The sequence below is a fragment of the Plectropomus leopardus genome, chromosome 4, assembly GCF_026936395.1.
Source record: "Plectropomus leopardus strain MGB_pleo_1.0 chromosome 4, ASM2693639v1, whole genome shotgun sequence".
Taxonomy (NCBI): Eukaryota; Metazoa; Chordata; class Actinopteri; order Perciformes; family Serranidae; genus Plectropomus; species Plectropomus leopardus.
In genome coordinates, this window is record NC_142179.1 from 19,744,700 (window position 1) to 19,763,550 (window position 18,851).

An 18,851-nucleotide genomic window follows, 5' to 3' on the forward strand; every position below is an offset into this window, starting at 1 on the left:
CTAGCAATAGTGTACACAACTTTAAGATAGCCTACAAGAAATCTTAACAAACAAGAACATACAAATTAATTTAATGCAACAAGTTAATTTCAGGTTATTCTAACCCGACGGAAAAAGGCCTTGAAATTTCCACTGAGACAGGTTTTGGCAGTCCTCTCTTGTCTGCGCCTTAAGGGTGTAGCAAAGAAAATTGCTACCAGTGTCGTAATGTGAAAAACACAAAACATCTATCTCTAAACCTAAAAGGAAATGTAAAAGAAATAGCAAAACATTGTACTTTAATGCCTTTGGGGGCTCTATAATCTGTTTAATTCATTATATTTAAATTTATTTCTTAATTTCTTGGTGTTAATCCACAGTGAAAAACATGCACTTCCTGCAGTATGCTTACTTTACATACTGACTGAAACTCATTCAGTTAGAGAGATCTTAGCTTTAAATCCTGTTCTAGCAAAGGATCTCTGGAGCCTTTTCTGTGCTGAACTGGTAATCCAATGAGCTTTCTCACTATAATTAGCTTTGTTACTGTGCCACATAAATCCTGCCAGCTTTGTAAATTAATGAGTGGATTTTATGGTCTGCACATGTGGTCGCTGCACCGTAAGCATGAATTTTAGTGTTATGGAGAGCTGCATACTTACATTACTTTCGCCTCCCATGGCAACAACCAAGACTTGAATAGGATGTCTGTATGACTAATGAAAAAAGGTTAATAGAAGACAGTAATTTACATCAATATTTTCTGTAAATGTTTTATCCTCATACTATGAAGGTGTATAAAAGTGGTTGTGCTGCAAACTTAAAATACATCCAAGTGAGCTGGCACTATGACTATAGTGTTGAAATGCTCCTTGTCTCTTCCCCCCCGGCTCATTTTACAAAGTACATCATGACAGATACAGTATATCGAGCTATGAGTAGTATTCATGCTCAAGTAACGTCATCATCAAGTTCAGACCTCGAGTCCTGTCGTCAGTTTGACGACAGCAGCTGTGCATTTCCACTACCACTCTGGCTCAGTCAAAACGTCTATATTTAACCCTGAATGGTGGGGGGTTACACTTCCACAGCCTTGAATGGGCAAGATCATTCACTACTGCACCAGTATCACAGCACTGACAGAGGCTGCTGCAGCTGAAATGCCCCAGGCTGTTAAAAGAAATTCTGGGAAACTGCTCCTTAGAAACATGACGCCACGCTAACATTACAATCACTTTGTCAGGAAACAATGTCCTAAAACAACCTCAGACTTTCACATGCACAAGTGCTGCACCATTTTTGATTGATGTTATTAAGTTACCTTTTCTGGCACATACAGATTTGATACCTTTATGGTTTGTTTCTTCTTAAAATACATTAAGGCAGACTGTTCTCCTCACAACAGAGAGCTCAGAGGACACCACATGTGCTTTGCTCACATTTGAGACCAAACAAAGCACTGTGGTCACCTAAACAGAGCACGAGAGGGAGACCGCAATGAAAGATAATGTCCTTAATTTTCTCACAGTCAAAGCACGCTAACGAGCTCAGCTGTGCAGAGTTGTCACAGTTAGAAGCAGGTCACCTCCGCAGCTGAAGTCAGTGGGGTTTCTTTTAAGGATTGGGTGACAGCTGATGCAATATTAGTGGGAGCTTGCTGGTGTTGTACTGTACTTTTGCAGGAAAGTAACATTAGAGCCACATGTTGCTCTTTTAAGTTTTTTTTTTTTTTGCGTGTAGTGACGTTTAGGTCTAGCAAACCTTCATTAGGTATAGATTGCTCCCGCCTCTGACGCACCTGTCACATACGTATGCAGAGATTCTCTTCGACGACTCTGTTTCACCCCATATTGTTAACATCAGTGCACCTCCAACTGATGATGGTTCAGCAGGCGTTCTCAGTTTTTGACTGGCAGATTTTTATTTGTGCTTCCTCTAGATTCAGCACCAAATGGGAGCAAAGAAGTATTGTTTTCATAACATATTTTCACAAATTGTCTTACAGATCATAGTGGGTTTTACATTTGGGTACTTTATTTGACTCGTTTTTATAGTCTAATGCAAAATGTAAATTTTTGAAGTATAGTCCTGCTTTCATATAATGCAAAATTCAATGTGTAATTCCAACTTCCAACATGGCCTAATTAGGCCAAATTGGGCATGTCGCGTGATTGTCTGTGTTGAATAGTAACACCTTATCATCACAACAATCTTCCACGTTGATGGTTACAAAGGTCTGATGACACATGCCTTTGAATAACATTGCGTCAACGAAAACTCAACAGTTGTGCAATTCCTGGAGACGCTCCAAAAACAGCTGTAGACTGTTATTATAGTTGTATTAAACACAATTTATCATTAAACCCAGCCCAACCTTAATTCTACAGAATGTTGTGCAACATCCGTCTGTGAGATTACTGTAAAAGCCACTTACAAAACAGTCCAAAATACGAATTTGAGGTAGACTTGTTGATCCTATTATGAACTACAAAATGTGTTTTGTTACCAGATTATCACAAGCATATGTAAGTAATTTATTTCAGTTTAGTTGCAGTGAAGAAAATAGAGAAAAATCAATGCAAAATACATCCCAGAGCATGGCCATTTTAGTCAGCACAGACAAAAAAAGAGAAAAAAAATAATACCAAATACACATTCAGCCTACAAAGTGACTCTAGCAACCAAGATGAGCGAATGGAGAGTGGGACAGATCAAGTGCACTTTTGTGCTAACAGTTTCATGTAGGCCACGATAAGAAGCCAATGAAAAAGAGATTTGGGGAACAGAATTTATTGCAGCTCTTATTGAGTTTGGGGAGGGCATTGGGTCAGTAAGTGTTTGAACATCTGCAATCAGCAAATCTATAGTTTTAATGCAAACAGATATATGGTGGCTAGATAGTTACCTTTATCTGTCTCTGGATAATGGTGCAGTGGATCAGAAATTAGTTCATAACAGTGGCATGTAGGGATAATGATGTCTTAATTAGACAGAACAGAAAATGTTATTATATTACGAGTTACGTAACTGATTAAACAATAATCATATATTGCGAGATACATAACTGCCAGTCTATCTACAACGGGTACCTCAGTAAATTTTCAAGCTTTCAAATACATAACAAAATTTTCCTGGTGTTAAATTGCTGAAAGGCAGGTTGCGTGTTGTATAACATTGTTAACGTGAAGCTGCATGAGGGGGGAAGGTGTGAAAATGTGAATTGTGATTGGGTGATTTTCAGCCAATTGAAAAATGGTGAAATTGGAGCTAATCTAGCAAGCAGAGGGTGGGTGACATGGGAATGTGTCTCCCCTCTCATAACCTCAGTCACATGCTTCCTGGAAGATGTAGAGTGAGCTGGAGAAGGGTGTCGCCAGTCAAGAGGGGAGTGCCTCTGTTCCACCAATGGCGTAGCAGAGAGTGCTCCTCCTTGACAGGGCTTTGCATAACACTGTGGAGCCTTGGCCCGCCATGTGGTCAGAGAGGATGAAGTTTGCATATTTTCATGCATTAATGAAAACAATGAATTAATCTCCTACTATGGCGTGGATCAACCGCTTGTCTGTCCAAATGTCAACTCCAATTTGTTTTTTTCCACAGCCAGGGAGGGTGGCAGTGGAACTGTGTGTTTCCACTTTGCAGCCTGGGGATGGGAAGAATTTGTATGTTTTACGAGACAGCGATACATTTAACCCATGCTACACTGCTGTTATCTAACTTTCAAAGGGAAACGCTACCCTTTTTAAGAACTTTTTTGTCTTATCTCTTTGTCCCAAAGCTGTTCTGTCAGTGTTTGTGATCCACAGCTAGACATCTCATTCCTTTACATTGACCTTGTTGTGTGAGACATTGTGGCGCCCGTCTCCACAAATGGTGCACAAGCTACAAGCAGACACAAAGGCGCATATGCTCAACAGATTTTGTTGAAGTGTTCTCCAAAAAGCTCGAGTGTATGCAAACAAAATATTCTATGAAGAAGCAAGAAGTTAACATGCGTAGCAGCAAAATGCCAAAGCCCAAACGTGCAACTCTTTAATGCAGAGGAGGAATTGAAATTAACCTCATATCAAATATTTATTGACATACTTTATCACCCATATAAAATTTCTGTAGGGAGTAATTGAGTCAAACATTTGGAACAACAAATGTATAAAAAATGACACAAAGGCTGAAAGAATATCCTTTAATATTTAAGGATCTTAAGGCTTTTTTGATGCCACTCTGACTGAAGTTTAAGACCAGACTCCTAATAACTAAAACTGAAGGACAATTTTATTTTGTCCAAATGTTTATTGTAACATAAAACATGATGTTTTTTTTGTCCAGTGAAAAAGTTGGATTATCTACATCAATGAATGAATATATAATAAATAAATATATATAATGAGCATATTAAAGTATCATAAACTTCTATTTGGTTTACCAACATAAGTAGGAAATATCTGGAATTTCTAGCTCGTTTTAGTGGCAAGCTGTTGTTTCTCCCTCTGCATTTGAGACTTCACTATTTGGATTCCCATCATGACGAGTTTAAGAAGGTGATCTTATTAAATTATTTAACCAAAATAAATGTTACCATAAATAAATGTATGACACTGCCTTTTAAGACTTTTTAAGGATGCATGGGAACCCTGTTCAAAGGCAGATTTTTATAGTCTCCTGTTTTTAAAGTGTTTAAAAATAACTTGGGTTTTTTCTTTAATCCTGAGACATATTATTATGTGTGTTAATTCATCATTTTGCTTCCTATTTAAAGGACTAATTCACTTACAAAATTATCATTCGTAAATCAATTAATCATGCCTGAGTTCTGAGCATACGACTTAATAAATGAGACTTGAGACAATACTGCACAAGTTGTGTGAGCGTTTGTATATGGTGGTTTTCATGTGGTTGCTGTTGTTAAACATGGTCCCAATCAGTCAATAAATCAATATGTCTTCCATTTTCCTGCAACAAATTCAATGTAACACGGCATGATTAATTAATCTACAAAGTGTCATTTTGTGGGCAAAATATTCCTTCATGTTATATGTTTTTATCAATATTTGTGGCAGTAATGTCTAAAAAGTCCTGTGCAAACAGAGGCAGGAATCTATGGTAACAAAAATTCAAACTTGCACAACCAAGTTATGGAGCCTTTGAGCTAATTCCATAGTTTTGGCTTTCAAACCCTCGCCCCGGGACACCATAGTCATCACAAACCTAGCTTCAGGCTTGTGTGTTACAGAGATTCTGAGAATTTTAGAAAAGGGTGCTTGCAGTACTCACCTGGCTGATAACTTGCTGGTCTTTCCACAGCAGGAAACAGAGACCAACAACAAAACATTAGACCTCCAGATTGCAGGGTGTTAAAAAACATGAAACAACAGCTGTTACCAAATAGCCCTCTCTGTCAGACAGGCAGGCCCCAATGTTATATGCCAGTGACCCTTAAATCCAAGATTTAGCTCTCTAGTTTCTCTCTACCTTTGGAGTAAAAAGTGGTGAAAGTTTATTGAACTTTCACCACTTTTTACTCCGAAGTTAGAAGGGCCTGAACTGTCTTGTGTATAGAAAATAACAGGCAAATGTGTCTATAAAATCAAAACACATTGTCACTGTGTGCTACTTATAAACAAACACTTATTTAACTTGCAAGTAAAACAGAAGTTAAGACACACAGAAGAGAGGCCTGTAGAGTTGAAACACTGCTTCATACTGCCACCTGCTGAGGACATGATGTGAAACCCCTCTATTGGTCAACTGAAATTGACACAGTATTTTGTGTATGCCAGTACTATATGATTTCCACGGATGTATATTCCAGTATAGAGGTGATCAAAATCTGTTATTCTTCCCCAGAGATTTAAGTGTTTTTAAAATATATCAAGACACTAAGACAAAACATTCACATTTTATGGCTCAATTTCATAAGTGCACATCCAGACAAATTTGGACAGTAATAAATGGCTTTTATATATGTATATATGTCATTTTATACATAAAGAGTTGTCCTCAAAAAATATTACAGTATCAAAAATAAAAGTATTTTAACAATCCAAAATAAATTAGAATACTGAAAACAATTAAATGCAGTTGCAGTACAAACACATTATCATGGATACATCCCATAAACTCTCCAAGAAACAAAATGGTATTCTCACATTTCTACACACAAGTTTGCCGATAGACTGATGTTCTGTTCACAGCCTTTTACCAAAAAAATATAAATCTTGTTTATAAAAACTAGATCTTTGTAAACACAAGAAACACAGGACATGTTTGACAGTTGTTTGAGTTCTCTCTGTCAAAGAGTACCTACTCCTTTCTGAACTCTTAGAAAGCAACGTGATTTTATAGGTCCAGTCAACTTGAAAGTGTCCCTACAGTTACGGATGAGGGTATGAGGTAACAGTCCGAGGTGAGAAAAATAAAGTAAACTTGAACCTGACAGTTAACTCCCAACCACACTGTCTTTAAGTGCTGTTCCTTCCCCTTTAAAAACTGAAGACGGATTGATTGTGGTTGATCGAGCTGGATCTCTGCCAGCAGTCACTGTGCATGATCCCAGAGTCTTCACTGTGCCTTCAACACTGTCGTCAGCATTAATGCTGTGTAGGAGTGCAGAACTGCAAATGAAGTATTGTTCCTCTTTGCGTGTAGTCTGTCATCATAATATCACTCAGCGTTTGTCCCGTCTCTTGTCCATTTCTTTTCGAATTCGAGCCTCCAGAGCTGCCCTCATGGCTGAATCCAGGATGTTCTTCTCTGCGACGCGTTCCACCACCTTCTCTGGCTTATCCTCCTTTAGAAACAGAACACAGAGAAATTATGACCAAAGCAAAGTAAAATGAATCAGAGAGCCAAGATTATGAGTCAAAGGGATCTGCATTAACCTTGTGTACAAGGAAGGAGGTAATGGTTCCAGAGTCTGCCTGATAGTCGAGCCAGAAGAGTTCGGTACCATGAGTCTCCGTCTCTGTGCTTGACCCGCTCTCATTCCACTCTTCAGCCTCAGCACCTGCCCCTGGCTCTGATCCATCTGGAAAATGAGCAAAGAAATGCTTATTCTTTACTGAATTGCGGAAATTTAATGTTGGTTTAAAAAAATAATTAAGAAGCTAATCAAACTTACGTCTGCGTCGAGGATGGTACACTTGGATATCAGGTCGACGAGGTCGTCTAGGGGTTGTTGTGTGCCTCCGCCGCTGAAGCTCTTTGGCCTGCTTCACCTCTTTATCATAGTCATCTCTTGACGAGACAAGAAATCAATATTTCGTTATTGATTGGAAATGTATAATATACCATGTGCATTTCAGAAACATGCAGTGTATCATATCTCCAGTCTTCTAACCTAGTTTAACAACAACAAGATAATAGTGTTTTACTGTAGTTTGTATATGGGTAGTAACTTGTAGTTCTGCTTTCCAAAACAACAAAAAAACAGTTCTACAAAATATAGTTTTGTCAACTCTATTAGCCCTACATATTCTATATTATTTTTCACCTTCAAAAAGTATCACCATAGTAAATTAATGACAGATTTTATTCTGTAAGGTTGATGTAGGGAAGGCCAGGCAAGTTTAATACCGCACATGTAAGCAACAAGGCAATAAAGTGCTCTAAATAAAATATCAAATCACTGAGACAGCGCACATTACAAAAGTAAATCTAAATGCAATTGAAAAACTACATTGAGGAGCTAGAAAATAAAAACAAGCTAGAAATGACTAATACAAGTATGAAAGAAAAAATAAAAGTTGCAGTGTAAGAAATGAGTAAGTATTTGATTTTAATAAAAGGCAGCGGCAAAGAGAAAGGTCTTCAGATACGGTTTAATTAAAAGCGTTTCAGAAATGGATTTTGGCATTCTCAAATGCATTTTACTCTGCATAAATACTGTGATAATTCTCTACTACAAAGGCAAATGATATATTGTAGTATAATATACCTTTAAAATCTGACACAATCATCTTCTCCTGTTCTTACACAGTGTTAATGCCCAATCTGATTACAGTGTGCTGCACTGATTGACCTTGTGACAATGTTAAAACAAACCTGTAACTTTATTTTATATTTCTGCAATAAGTAATTTTATGTTTTGCCAGTGTCCTAAACCAAGGATAACTTTGGCCATTGGGCCTGTGCGACCTTTGTTAACATTTTCACTTTGTGCATAAAGGAATATGTAAAAATCATAACCTGTCCTACTAGCTAATATTTCCACACCATCGGATTAACTTCTATAACACCTGTGTGGCTGCAGCTCCAGATATTGTGCTTGGATGAAATGAGCCAGCTAGCATGCTAGCTACCAGCTGAAGGTAGATGAGAAAATCACCTAGCAATCTGGTTCCTCCGGATATGGTGCAGGAAGCCGTGGCTCATATCCAAGCGGCCCCCAGGTTTGTATTTCAGCTCATGCACTTCATCGTCTCTTAGAATATCCATTTCAACAAACAGGTCCAATCTGGTGACAGTATTTGTGAGCTAATAGCGCTAATGATTGCAACAAGTCTCAGTCAGATCCATGGACACTGACAAAAAGCTACATGCTAGCTAATGGTAAGTTGTTGTCCAAATGTAACACTCACGGAGTTTACCAACGAATACTAGCTAGAAATACACAATGTCTTAAGAGAGGACATTTCTTAAACACACAAAAAAGAGAGAATTAAAATAAATCATATATAGAAAAAATATGTTATGCTTTTTCAAAAGCAGCAAGTCATCACATTAGTGACAACGAGCAGCTCAGTGAGCTAGCTTCAAACTCCGGGTTAGTTTTTAGTCTGCTGTTTTGTAGTTACGACGTACAATCGCCGCGAGTTTCGTTTGGACGCGCACGGTGCTCGACCCATTCATCTCCTCCAAACAAAGTTGTGGCTTCTCCGTTGTTTTGACATAAAGCTCACAAGATAACTGCTATGAAGGTTTCTCTGAAGCGAGAAAGAGAGGCTGAAGTGGACGACGATGACAACGAAGACAGAGGTACGTTTATATACTTGAAACGTTTGTGCTACGTTTAGTTAGCAGGTAGCTAGCTAATGCTAATGGCAGCTAGCCGAAAGTCTGTGTGTTTTTTTCAAGTACGTATCGGGCCAGTCACTAAAACCACGTTACAGTGACGTTACAATGTAGTTTTAACAACGTTTAAACAAATGTACCGCCCTTCCACTTCAGTCAGTGTTGTAAAACCATCATCCTCCAATAACCGAAACGGTAGGTCAGCTAGCATGTGTATCCAGTTCATACTCAACCTACTGAACACAATCTTGTTTGACACTGTTAACTTTCTTTCACTTTATGTTGCAGTGGCAGCCAAAGTAGCCAGAGGACGTGTTGTAGAAGACCGGAGAAGTCGCCACTGCCCTTACCTTGACACCATAAACAGGCAAGATTTGAATGGGTTGAATGGTCATAGCTGGTGATAGTGCTAAATGCTAGTTAGCCAAGCCCTCCTCTATAGCTCTGCAGCTGATTCTCAGTTGTTTGTTTATCCATCAGGAGTGTGCTGGACTTCGACTTTGAGAAACTGTGCTCCATCTCTCTCTCCCACATCAATGTATATGCCTGCCTTATATGTGGAAAATACTTTCAAGGTAGGTGAATGATCTGACGTTTAACCAGGAATCAAACGCCTTGTAGTGCATGGACTGATCTACTCATGTTTGCGTCTTTGCAGGGAGAGGTTTGAAGTCCCATGCCTACACTCACAGTGTACAGTTTACCCATCACGTGTTCCTGAATCTGCACACCCTAAAGTTTTACTGTCTGCCAGACAACTATGAGATCATTGACTCTTCTCTAGAAGATATCACAGTAAGTAAAGTCATGGTGGAACAGGCTGATGGCATGTCATTGTCATATTGTCACCTACTTGTGCTAATACATTTTTAATTCATTTTCATGTTTAGCATGCTCATTAAAAACAGCTAAATCACACACTGAATGTTGTTATAAGTAGAGTTTAGATGTAAACAATCAATGTAATACTATAATTTGGATAGGGATGAACAATGTCAGTATGCCATCAGTATCAGCAGATTACGTCTTTAAAATGAAATGTATACGGCCCAAAATGAACATCTCTGCTGACATGAGAGGCCAATAAGATGATACACTAATTATGCTAATTTAATTAGTTAAAGTAGGTCAAATTTAGTCAGGTTTTGTCTATTGTCAGGATTGTCTCAGGGAGAGCATCAAGCCTGTAAAAGTGGGGCACATTTTTTTGTTTGTAAAAATAAATATGGTATGTTTTACATGGATTCTTGGATAAAGTAGCTTGACATGATAAAAGTAGGCATAATATGTGAATTCCACTAACGGAGAGACTTAATGTTCTCTGCATTTAGGTGGAAAAACATATGTGCTTACAGTATGTCGGTATTGGCAGATACTGTCAAAAATCCAATATTGTGCATCCCTAATTTTGGAGAGCAGTACAGCATACATATAGCATAAGTTAGATGTTGTTTTAAACCAGTTATACTCGAAGTATCACATTGTGATTAATCAGGTGCTGAGTCAAAGTACTGCACTGCGCAAACTGTACCTTTTTGTTTGTAATCTTTCGACTCTTTCTCACTTTCTCTACAGTATGTGCTGAAACCAACTTTCACCAAGCAGCACATTGCAGGGTTGGACAAGCAGGGTAAACTGTACCGAGCGTACGATGGTACGACCTACCTGCCAGGTATTGTTGGGCTTAACAACATCAAAGCCAATGACTACGCCAATGTGGTGTTGCAGGTATGAATAATATCATGACAGCTGCCACACTTGACCTTTTCTGGATTTGGTCATAAACTTTTTCAATACTTCTCCCAACATTTTGATGTTTGCCTCTTCTTCTTAGGCATTTTCCAATGTTCCACCTTTGCGAAACTACTTCCTCGAGGAGGAAAACTACAGGGGAATCCGCAGGCCACCGGGGGACATCATGTTTCTCTTGGTGCAGCGATTTGGAGAGCTGATGCGCAAACTCTGGAATCCAAGAAACTTTAAGGCCCATGTGTCTCCACATGAGATGCTGCAGGCTGTGGTGCTTTGCAGCAAGAAGAACTTCCAGATTACCAAGCAAGGTAATGTTTAAGTTACCAGAAACTGTACTACTGTACTATGCTATGCACTGCAGATCTCAAGTAGGATTTTAATACTTGCTGCTCTGTGGAGACTAGGTTGTGGTATTGATTGGTTGTTTTCTGTTTTGCAGGAGATGCTGTGGACTTCATGACGTGGTTCTTGAATGCTCTGCATGGTGCTCTTGGAGGCACAAAGAAGAAAGCATGTGAGTTGGGGGAGAATCAAAGGGATTTGATCTTTGGTGTAATCAAAATATATGCTAATTAAGTCTTTTAATTCAGATTTGAGTTTTGCACATTAATATCAGAAAAAACGTTAAGTTTTACATCAAATATTAATATTTCAGTTTATGTCATTCTCTAAGGTTGAATTTTATTTAGAGTTGATTTAAGCATGTACAATCTTCTATGCATGTTTGATATATTATTGATTGTCAGAAGAATGTGAATTAACTACTTTCCTAATTTGTCTTTCTCCCCTCATAGCAATCATTACAAAAGCATTTCAAGGCTCCATGCGGATCTTCTCCAAGAAGCTTCCACACCCAGATTTAGTGAGTTTTTGCTTGCGTTATGGAATCATTAATTAACACGTGGAATAAACAAAGTGAACTCTGCAAAGTTTGCATTGACTTTATGTTGATTTATGTGAAAATGTGATTTAAGGTCCTTTAACAGACTCCACATGTTCTTTTATTTTCCAGACACCAGAGGAGAAAGAGGCACTACTCGTGACAGAGGAGTACCAGGAGCAGATGTCTGAGTCCACCTTCCTGTTTCTGACCCTTGACCTCCCGACTGCTCCGCTGTACAAAGATGAGAAGGAGCAGCTCATTATTCCGCAGGTCCCCCTCTTCAACATCCTGGGCAAGTTCAATGGCAGCACAGAGAAGGTACCGATTCACTTATATCTCCTTGTCTCAAATATAATATCCAAAACAAAATGAAAGTGTGGAAAACGATTAAAAGCATTGCTGCAATGCAATAGTATTTACATAAAAAGCTTAGGTTGTGATGTTGATGTGTGTTTTTTATCTTTTCTTTTTTTACCCAAAACTGAATGATGGCATTTTAACATAGTGAAACCGAGTGGCATTTTAGGTGGGGAAAAAAATGGTGGGGCAAAAACTGCTCTGGACAGATGCAAAAGCAGAAAAAAACATAATGAGCTGTATCTGTTCCCACACAATTAAACTCAGATGAAATCCAACTAAGCACATATCTGTTCTTCTCAATGTGCTGTTATACTCATAGTCACCCGTTTGTATGGACTGTCCGTTTGGGTTGCTTTGTGTGCTCTGTCATGCAAACCTAATTTTACTGTGCTGTCCTGCTGCTTTCATGTTTTTTAAGCTTCCCAGGAAGATGCTTGAGATTCTGAAAGCTTGTGCGTTCATGATGACTGTAGTTATGATCTTCTGTTAAAGAAACATATGAACTTCTGCCATCTTCAAACAAATGATGACAACAATACAAAACAAATAGCCATTGAAACTGCAGTGGAGCGGAGCACCCAGTAGCAGTAGCTCACCTGGTAGAGTGGGTGCCCCATGCACGGAGGCTGCGTGTCCTGGCTGCAGTGGCCGAGGGTTCAACTCCAACCTGCAGCCCTTTGCTGCAATTCATCCCTTCTCTCTCCCCCTTTCACTCTCTCTCCTACTTCTAATAAAGGCAAAAGACAAAAGATAATTATTTAAATTGCAGAGGAGCAAAAGGCTATTAGCCCAACTTTCTTTCAAACTTGCGCCACCCGCTTTTATTCGTTTTTATATTTAGCACTCTAAATATCCGTGCGTGCTTTCCTATCTCATCTACACTCAGGAGTACAAAACCTACAAAGAGAATTTTCTCAAAAGGTTCCAGCTGACCAAACTGCCTCCGTACCTCGTCTTTTGCATCAAAAGATTCACCAAGAACAACTTCTTTGTGGAAAAGAACCCCACAATTGTCAACTTTCCGATCACGTAAGTGCAGCTTATATACTATGTTTTAAGTGTGTTTATTATAGTAAAGAATGGTTATTATTATTATTATTATTATTGTTGTTGTACATTGTAATTCTTGTGAGATGTGATGTGTTGGACAGGTGTATTTTTCCACAGTATGAATAAGCACTTGTTCATGTTGTCACTTTTGTTTCTGCTTCGACAGGAACGTAGACCTCCGTGAGTACTTGACAGAAGAAGCTCAAGTAACAGAGAAGAACACAACTTATGACCTCGTCGCCAATGTAGTGCATGATGGGAAACCCACTGAGGGAGCGTACAGAATACATGTTCTGCATCATGTAGGTCACAGTCAGATATTTCTGAAATGATTTCTGGTGGCATTTCCGCAAACAACCTAACAAATGCACCACATTGTGTTTTGACCAAGCCAGTGTTGTGTTATTGGACATTCAAATAATATCTCTTTGTTTAATCAGGGAACTGGGAAGTGGTACGAGATGCAGGACCTGCAGGTGACTGACATTCTTCCCCAGATGATCACGTTGTCAGAGGCCTACATCCAGGCAAGTCCCCCCCACTCATTCTGTGCGTGTAGGAAAAAAATGCAAATGTTGTAGAGCCTCAGCTCCATAATTTTCTGTGCAACCGAAAATTACATAACAAATTAATCACCTTTCATTTGTTGGTGCTCACAGCTCAGTTGTATATCTTTACATTTTTTAAGGCTAATCTGTAGGACAGTATTTCCCAAATGGGGGTACGGGTACCCCTAGTACTGCAGTGGGTACTTGAACAAGTAAAAAAATATAAATTTAAGTTTGATAAATAACATTTTATAGTGAATATTGCTATTTTCAATCCAATCATTACCTTCAGTTACTTTCAACTGCCACAACAAATGCACAATCATCATGTTTGTTTTTTACATTTGTTCTTTGGGTATTTTTTAAATACTACTGCCTTCCTGTGCTTTGCAAGAGAATTGTGATGTTTTAGTGGTGATTTTTGCTAGTAAATGTAGTGGACGTTATGTCTTTGTAAAACATTGTCAGATGTGGTGATGCACATTATTAGGTCAAAGTATTATCAGTTTTAGTGTAAATATTCCTTCAGCAGTTTTCTAGACCTGTATCATTTAAATATTTCTCATACCAGACTGCAGTTTTAAATCATTAAGTAAAAAAAAAAAATTTCCCTCCCAGATCTGGAAGAGACAAGAGAGCGACGATGACACAAACAACCACACAGGGGTGTAAGTGAGGCTGGATTTTTCTCAGTGTGAATGGCCGGAAGTGTTGTCACCATTTTGGAAATGACCTTGGTATTTAAGTGAGTGAAAATAACAACCGAATATAGATTAAGAGTGGCAAAAAATAATCAGGACTTTTTCTTTATAGCCACATAAAACAGATAAATGTACATCTCCTGTTTTTTTTCACAGTTTTATGCTTTTACTATGTGGTTTCCAAATAAATGAATGCCAGGACACATGTCTCTATGTATGTTGACTATTAATATAAAATGGTCACAGAACGGCAATAAGATAACAGAAGCAGCAGCTCTGCCGCTTTATTGAATAGTCAGTCATTCACGTGATCTTTTATACATACAGATAGCTCATCTTATGTAATGACATTTTTGTGCAATTTCCACATTCATAATGGCACATAAAGCAATCTACAGAACAGCAAAGTTCACAAAACTTAACAACTGCGGAAACTGATGTTTCAGACTGAATCCCAGCCTCAGTCTTGTGACACTTCATGCAAACTGGAGCAGTTCATGATGAATATATATGGCTTATTGGTGAAGATTGCACATATGATGAATAATGTCTACCAAAAGTAAGAAAAAAAGTTGATCAGTGCAAAACATTTATAAAGGTTCCAGTGCTGATCAGTGTAATACATTTGTAAAGAGAAAGTAGTTGTGCGCACACAGGCTGGCAGTTTGGTTCACTCCTTCCACATGTATTTCTCACAAAAGGCCTGGTTCTGTAAATTAAAATAGAAACATGATGTGAAACAGAAATCCACTAAACATAATCACATGAGTACTGTTGTTGTTAGCAGGCTAGGACAGGAAAGAAGACAGCGCTGTGTGTCTTTTTTTTATATGCAGACCCTGATAGTATTACCTAAGACAATGAAAACAATTTGGATCAATAGGCTAAAAACCTGAACAAAAGAGAAGATGCGCACAGTGGACTCAACTAAGAGTTAATCGAGTCCTGTACAGTACATGAGAAAAGCTGCTGCAGGCGTTATGGTTGTGAAATATCCCCCTCAGGATGTGTGACGATGGCAAAAGATTTTGATTTAATTGAAAAACGTTATGCATGTTGCATTCTGTAATTTTGTGATTATAACTTACACCACACTTCTGAGCAGTTTGAACGTCTTTGCACCAGTAGCTCGGTCCCCAAGTGCAACGGTTCTTTCCCAGTGGCTCCAGCTTTTTTGGGGCAACACACAAGTCAGCTCTCTGCAGAATAGAGGAGACAAAAGACTCAGAAAATATACCAGACCAAAGAATATATGTTCATGAGTACTGAAGTGGCTACGAACATGATTTCCAAAAGCACTATGAGCTAGTCCAGGCACCAACACTACTGATGTTGCATGGGCTGCAGCTCATCATACTGTTGTAAATAATATTAGAAATCAGCTGTATACTCTTTAGTCACCAAAGGAAATGTGCTGCTGCAGATGATGGTAGAATTCATGACAGTCACTAATTTCACTCATTAAGACGCGTAGACCCTCTGACAGAAAGCCTGTTCCCTCCTTTACTGTGAACTCTTGTGGATCTGTAATGCTGTGGATATACATGTTTCCTCTTTGTTCTTCTGGTGAGACCGGTCATTGTATACATGCACGTGACTGTTTTTGTAAAAGAGCTAATTCTTACCTCACAAGCATGTGGAACATCCATCTGGTTTCCCAAAACCTTCTGCAGTCGGGAGCCGTAGATTTGGGTGAAAGCCTCACACTGAAAAAAAGTACAAAAGTTCCTTATATTTATGCAAAGTCAAAAAGATTTTCTTTTCGTAGTTTATCTGTTTTAAAAACGTCTTAAATTACTATTGAAATCTCTAAGCAATAAGTTGTCAGTTGTCGTGATTTGTGAAGGACTGTTAGTAGCGAGCACTGAGGGATATTTAGTGTTAGTGGGAGCTGAGGGTCAGACCTTGGGGATGGCATTGGGGTGAAGGACACACACAGACTGGAGGAAAGAGGAAGTCTGAGGTTCGGTGGAGTTGACACCCAGGTGAAGTCGGCTCAGCACAGCCAACGTGCGGCATGAGTCACAGTCAGAGGGTAGGAACAACTCTGGGGAATCAGTAGAGCGTTAAACTTGGTGGTGGAAATCTGAGGCTCACATCCAACCAGTAAGCAAATGATGGCTAAGTGTTTTCATTAGTGATGACTGACCTGGAGCAGGCTGCTCTTTGAACAAACAGAGGTGCAGAAGTGTGCATATTGTGGTCGGTGCAGCAGATGACAAGAGGAATTCGACTATCTCTGCGCCATATTTGTCGATAAAGTCGTCACACTGGTCCTTGTAGCTGTGTGGCATGAGATCGCACACCTCCCCCATGAGCTTCATTAGAGCGTCCTGCAGGCCAACAGAGAGCAGAGGTTTACATGATGTGATCTGTTTATTAGGGATAATATGTTTCTGATGTAATACAGGAACAAAAGTCACCTCAGTCATATTTTTGGGCAACAGGGTCTCCATTTTCTTGATGATAAACAAGCACAGGCTGCAAACTGGGTTGAACTGCCCCTAGAAAGAGCATAAGCTGATCAGAGAGCAATTTATAGTATGAAAATAAAAAAGCACAAGTTTCACTTTCAACTTCAGTGTAACATCCACTTCTGCTTTCTCATACTAACATGGGTGCCAGTGGCTGTGCCGAGCGCGGAGCTGAATGTGTCTTTACTGGTGGTGTGTTGAAGTTTGAGCAGGTCCTCTTCCTTGTGGGCAGCACAAAGTCCGAAAACCATACAGGTGTCTCCTGGTTTCTACATAAAAACATATTATCTTGCATCAAAAGCTGGTCATATAAAGCGTTAATTCTTTTTCCCACATGTCAATTAAAGAAGCCTTAATAGACGCTAAACTCACCAGGTGACCAGGTGTCTGCTGCAAGACTTTTGGCAGATTCATCTTCACCTGTGAATCACACTCTGATGCCTGTTCTTTTGGGAGGTGCTGACACAGAGCGTGCAGGGTTTCATACACAGTCTCCTGCAAAAGCACAGTAGTTAGTGCATAGTCTGTGTTGTGGCGAGAATAATGGGTGTCTTCTTGGCAATGTACAAAGCCAGCACGAGCAAAATAGCTTGGCAAATGCACGCTTTTGTGATCAAGTCATATTTTGATGCTCTGACTGAGGCTGGCATGTTACCAGATTATCACTGTATGATTATGGTGGCCTAAACAGTTCACAGGAGTGATTTTGTTGCAATATCTATAGAAAATTTGATATAATAATGTTATCAGTCAAATTCATAACTGTTGTGTTTTGTCCCTACGACGGTAGGGAGGTGGAGTCTTTATCCAAATTGTACAAAAGCAAACAAATATGAATTAAACTTAATGGATAGTGAAAAGGCAACTAGATGGTGAGGGTAGAGGGAGACAACGTGAGACAGGATAGAAACAAAAGATATATAAGAGGCGCTGGATTATTTACACTATATTTATCATATGTATATCATTAATATGATGCTAATTTTTATTGTCGATACTGTTATATATCGCAAGAGATTCAAATATTGGAAATTGTAAATAAGATAAGGGTACAGAGATCACAGCTGCTGGGTGTGTCTTCCAGTTTCCTCATTTACAAGGGCCACAAACCAAGCCCATGTGGTCAATAATATGAAGTTAAGAGAAAGTAAAGTCAAACTGTGGCAGTGAATAAGTCGTCAACATCCTCACCTTAGTGTCTCTGCTTGAAATCATGTTGGCGGACAGCTGGATGATCTGGCTGCACTCTGAACACACATCCATTGTCTTAATAATGAGTAACCACAGAAACATAATTATGCAGACATAAAGGCATTCATCCATTCAAACATGTCAGTATTATCCTTCCTTCTGCTGATAGCTCAAATGCACTGTTTGTTGCTGAACCCCGATAACTGTAGGTGAAAGAAACATTAACAGAAAAATGCAAAGAAACATACATATTCAGAAAACATACTTAAAGCACGGACAGTACCGTATATGTATGTTTTACTTTTAAAATGTATAGGCTATAGCATTACCATCGAAACATCTGACAAAACGGGTGATAATAGGGGAAATAAAGTCAGGTTTACCAGAGATTTCTGTTTGATGAATGACACAGGATCTGTGATGAACCTGGACTCCGCTTTAAAACAGAAAGAGAAATGAGAAACAGGGATAAAGCGACCGTTTTAAAAGGTTACAAAAATAGAAATATTTCAGCACTGGGCAGAATATAGCTAGATCGCCTTTTTTTTTGTAAAGTAAATATGTGTCAGCCATAAACAACCCATAACAACCAGATTTTTGACAGCAGAATTAATGGCGACTATTCAGGTGACAGTGATAAAGACATGGAGGCCGTCGGCAGTAAATGTTGATCTTACCGGGCCACGGGGACACCGCGAGGACCAGCAGGATGAGGCCAGAGGCTGACATGGTGCGAGGCAGTGGGAGACAATATGAAGCGTAGATGATTTTTGGGCTATGATAATACAGTCAGGCAGAGCTTCGTTTCTTCTTCTCTCTTAGCTTTGAGGGCGGTTGGTAAACAGCGTGTTATGTGCTTTATCGCCACCTTCTGCTTCGGAGTTTGGACCAGAGATTAAAGGGA

The 18,851-nt window shown here is 39.1% G+C and overlaps 3 protein-coding genes across 5 annotated transcripts; 1 reads left to right on the top strand and 2 right to left on the bottom strand.

Annotated features, from left to right (window-relative positions):
• Nucleotides 1–5,912: 5,912 nt before the first annotated feature.
• Nucleotides 5,913–8,455, bottom strand: c4h2orf68 (chromosome 4 C2orf68 homolog). The gene is made up of 4 exons (XM_042488156.2): nucleotides 8,303–8,455; nucleotides 7,097–7,212; nucleotides 6,858–7,003; nucleotides 5,913–6,766 (listed from the first exon to the last, which is right to left on the bottom strand). Exons 1-4 carry the CDS (start codon nucleotides 8,410–8,412, stop codon nucleotides 6,644–6,646), a joined length of 495 nt encoding a protein of 164 aa, XP_042344090.1. The 5' UTR covers nucleotides 8,413–8,455; the 3' UTR covers nucleotides 5,913–6,643.
• On the top strand, nucleotides 8,349–14,483 carry usp39 (ubiquitin specific peptidase 39). 3 transcript variants are annotated; one of them, XM_088076750.1, is made up of 14 exons: nucleotides 8,349–8,366; nucleotides 8,872–8,952; nucleotides 9,277–9,355; nucleotides 9,469–9,563; nucleotides 9,647–9,783; nucleotides 10,564–10,716; nucleotides 10,823–11,048; nucleotides 11,180–11,254; nucleotides 11,535–11,602; nucleotides 11,753–11,941; nucleotides 12,870–13,012; nucleotides 13,200–13,335; nucleotides 13,474–13,560; nucleotides 14,200–14,483. In XM_088076750.1, the coding sequence occupies exons 2-14, from the start codon at nucleotides 8,889–8,891 to the stop codon at nucleotides 14,251–14,253; spliced, it is 1,506 nt and encodes a 501-aa protein (XP_087932876.1). In that variant the 5' UTR covers nucleotides 8,349–8,366; nucleotides 8,872–8,888; the 3' UTR covers nucleotides 14,254–14,483. The 3 variants fall into 3 exon arrangements, with proteins under 3 accessions (XP_087932876.1, XP_087932874.1, XP_042344087.1); XM_088076748.1 differs by lacking the exon at nucleotides 8,349–8,366 and adding an exon at nucleotides 8,412–8,526; XM_042488153.2 differs by lacking the exon at nucleotides 8,349–8,366 and adding an exon at nucleotides 8,509–8,526 and having other exon boundaries at nucleotides 8,768–8,952.
• A 53-nt stretch (nucleotides 14,484–14,536) lies between these two features.
• On the bottom strand, nucleotides 14,537–18,782 carry sftpbb (surfactant protein Bb). Its single transcript, XM_042488154.2, has 11 exons — nucleotides 18,625–18,782; nucleotides 18,331–18,383; nucleotides 17,948–18,022; nucleotides 17,129–17,251; nucleotides 16,897–17,025; nucleotides 16,706–16,786; nucleotides 16,432–16,615; nucleotides 16,187–16,329; nucleotides 15,908–15,988; nucleotides 15,371–15,481; nucleotides 14,537–14,991 (listed from the first exon to the last, which is right to left on the bottom strand). The coding sequence occupies exons 1-11, from the start codon at nucleotides 18,674–18,676 to the stop codon at nucleotides 14,953–14,955; spliced, it is 1,071 nt and encodes a 356-aa protein (XP_042344088.1). The 5' UTR covers nucleotides 18,677–18,782; the 3' UTR covers nucleotides 14,537–14,952.
• Between the last annotated feature and the right edge of the window lie 69 nt (nucleotides 18,783–18,851).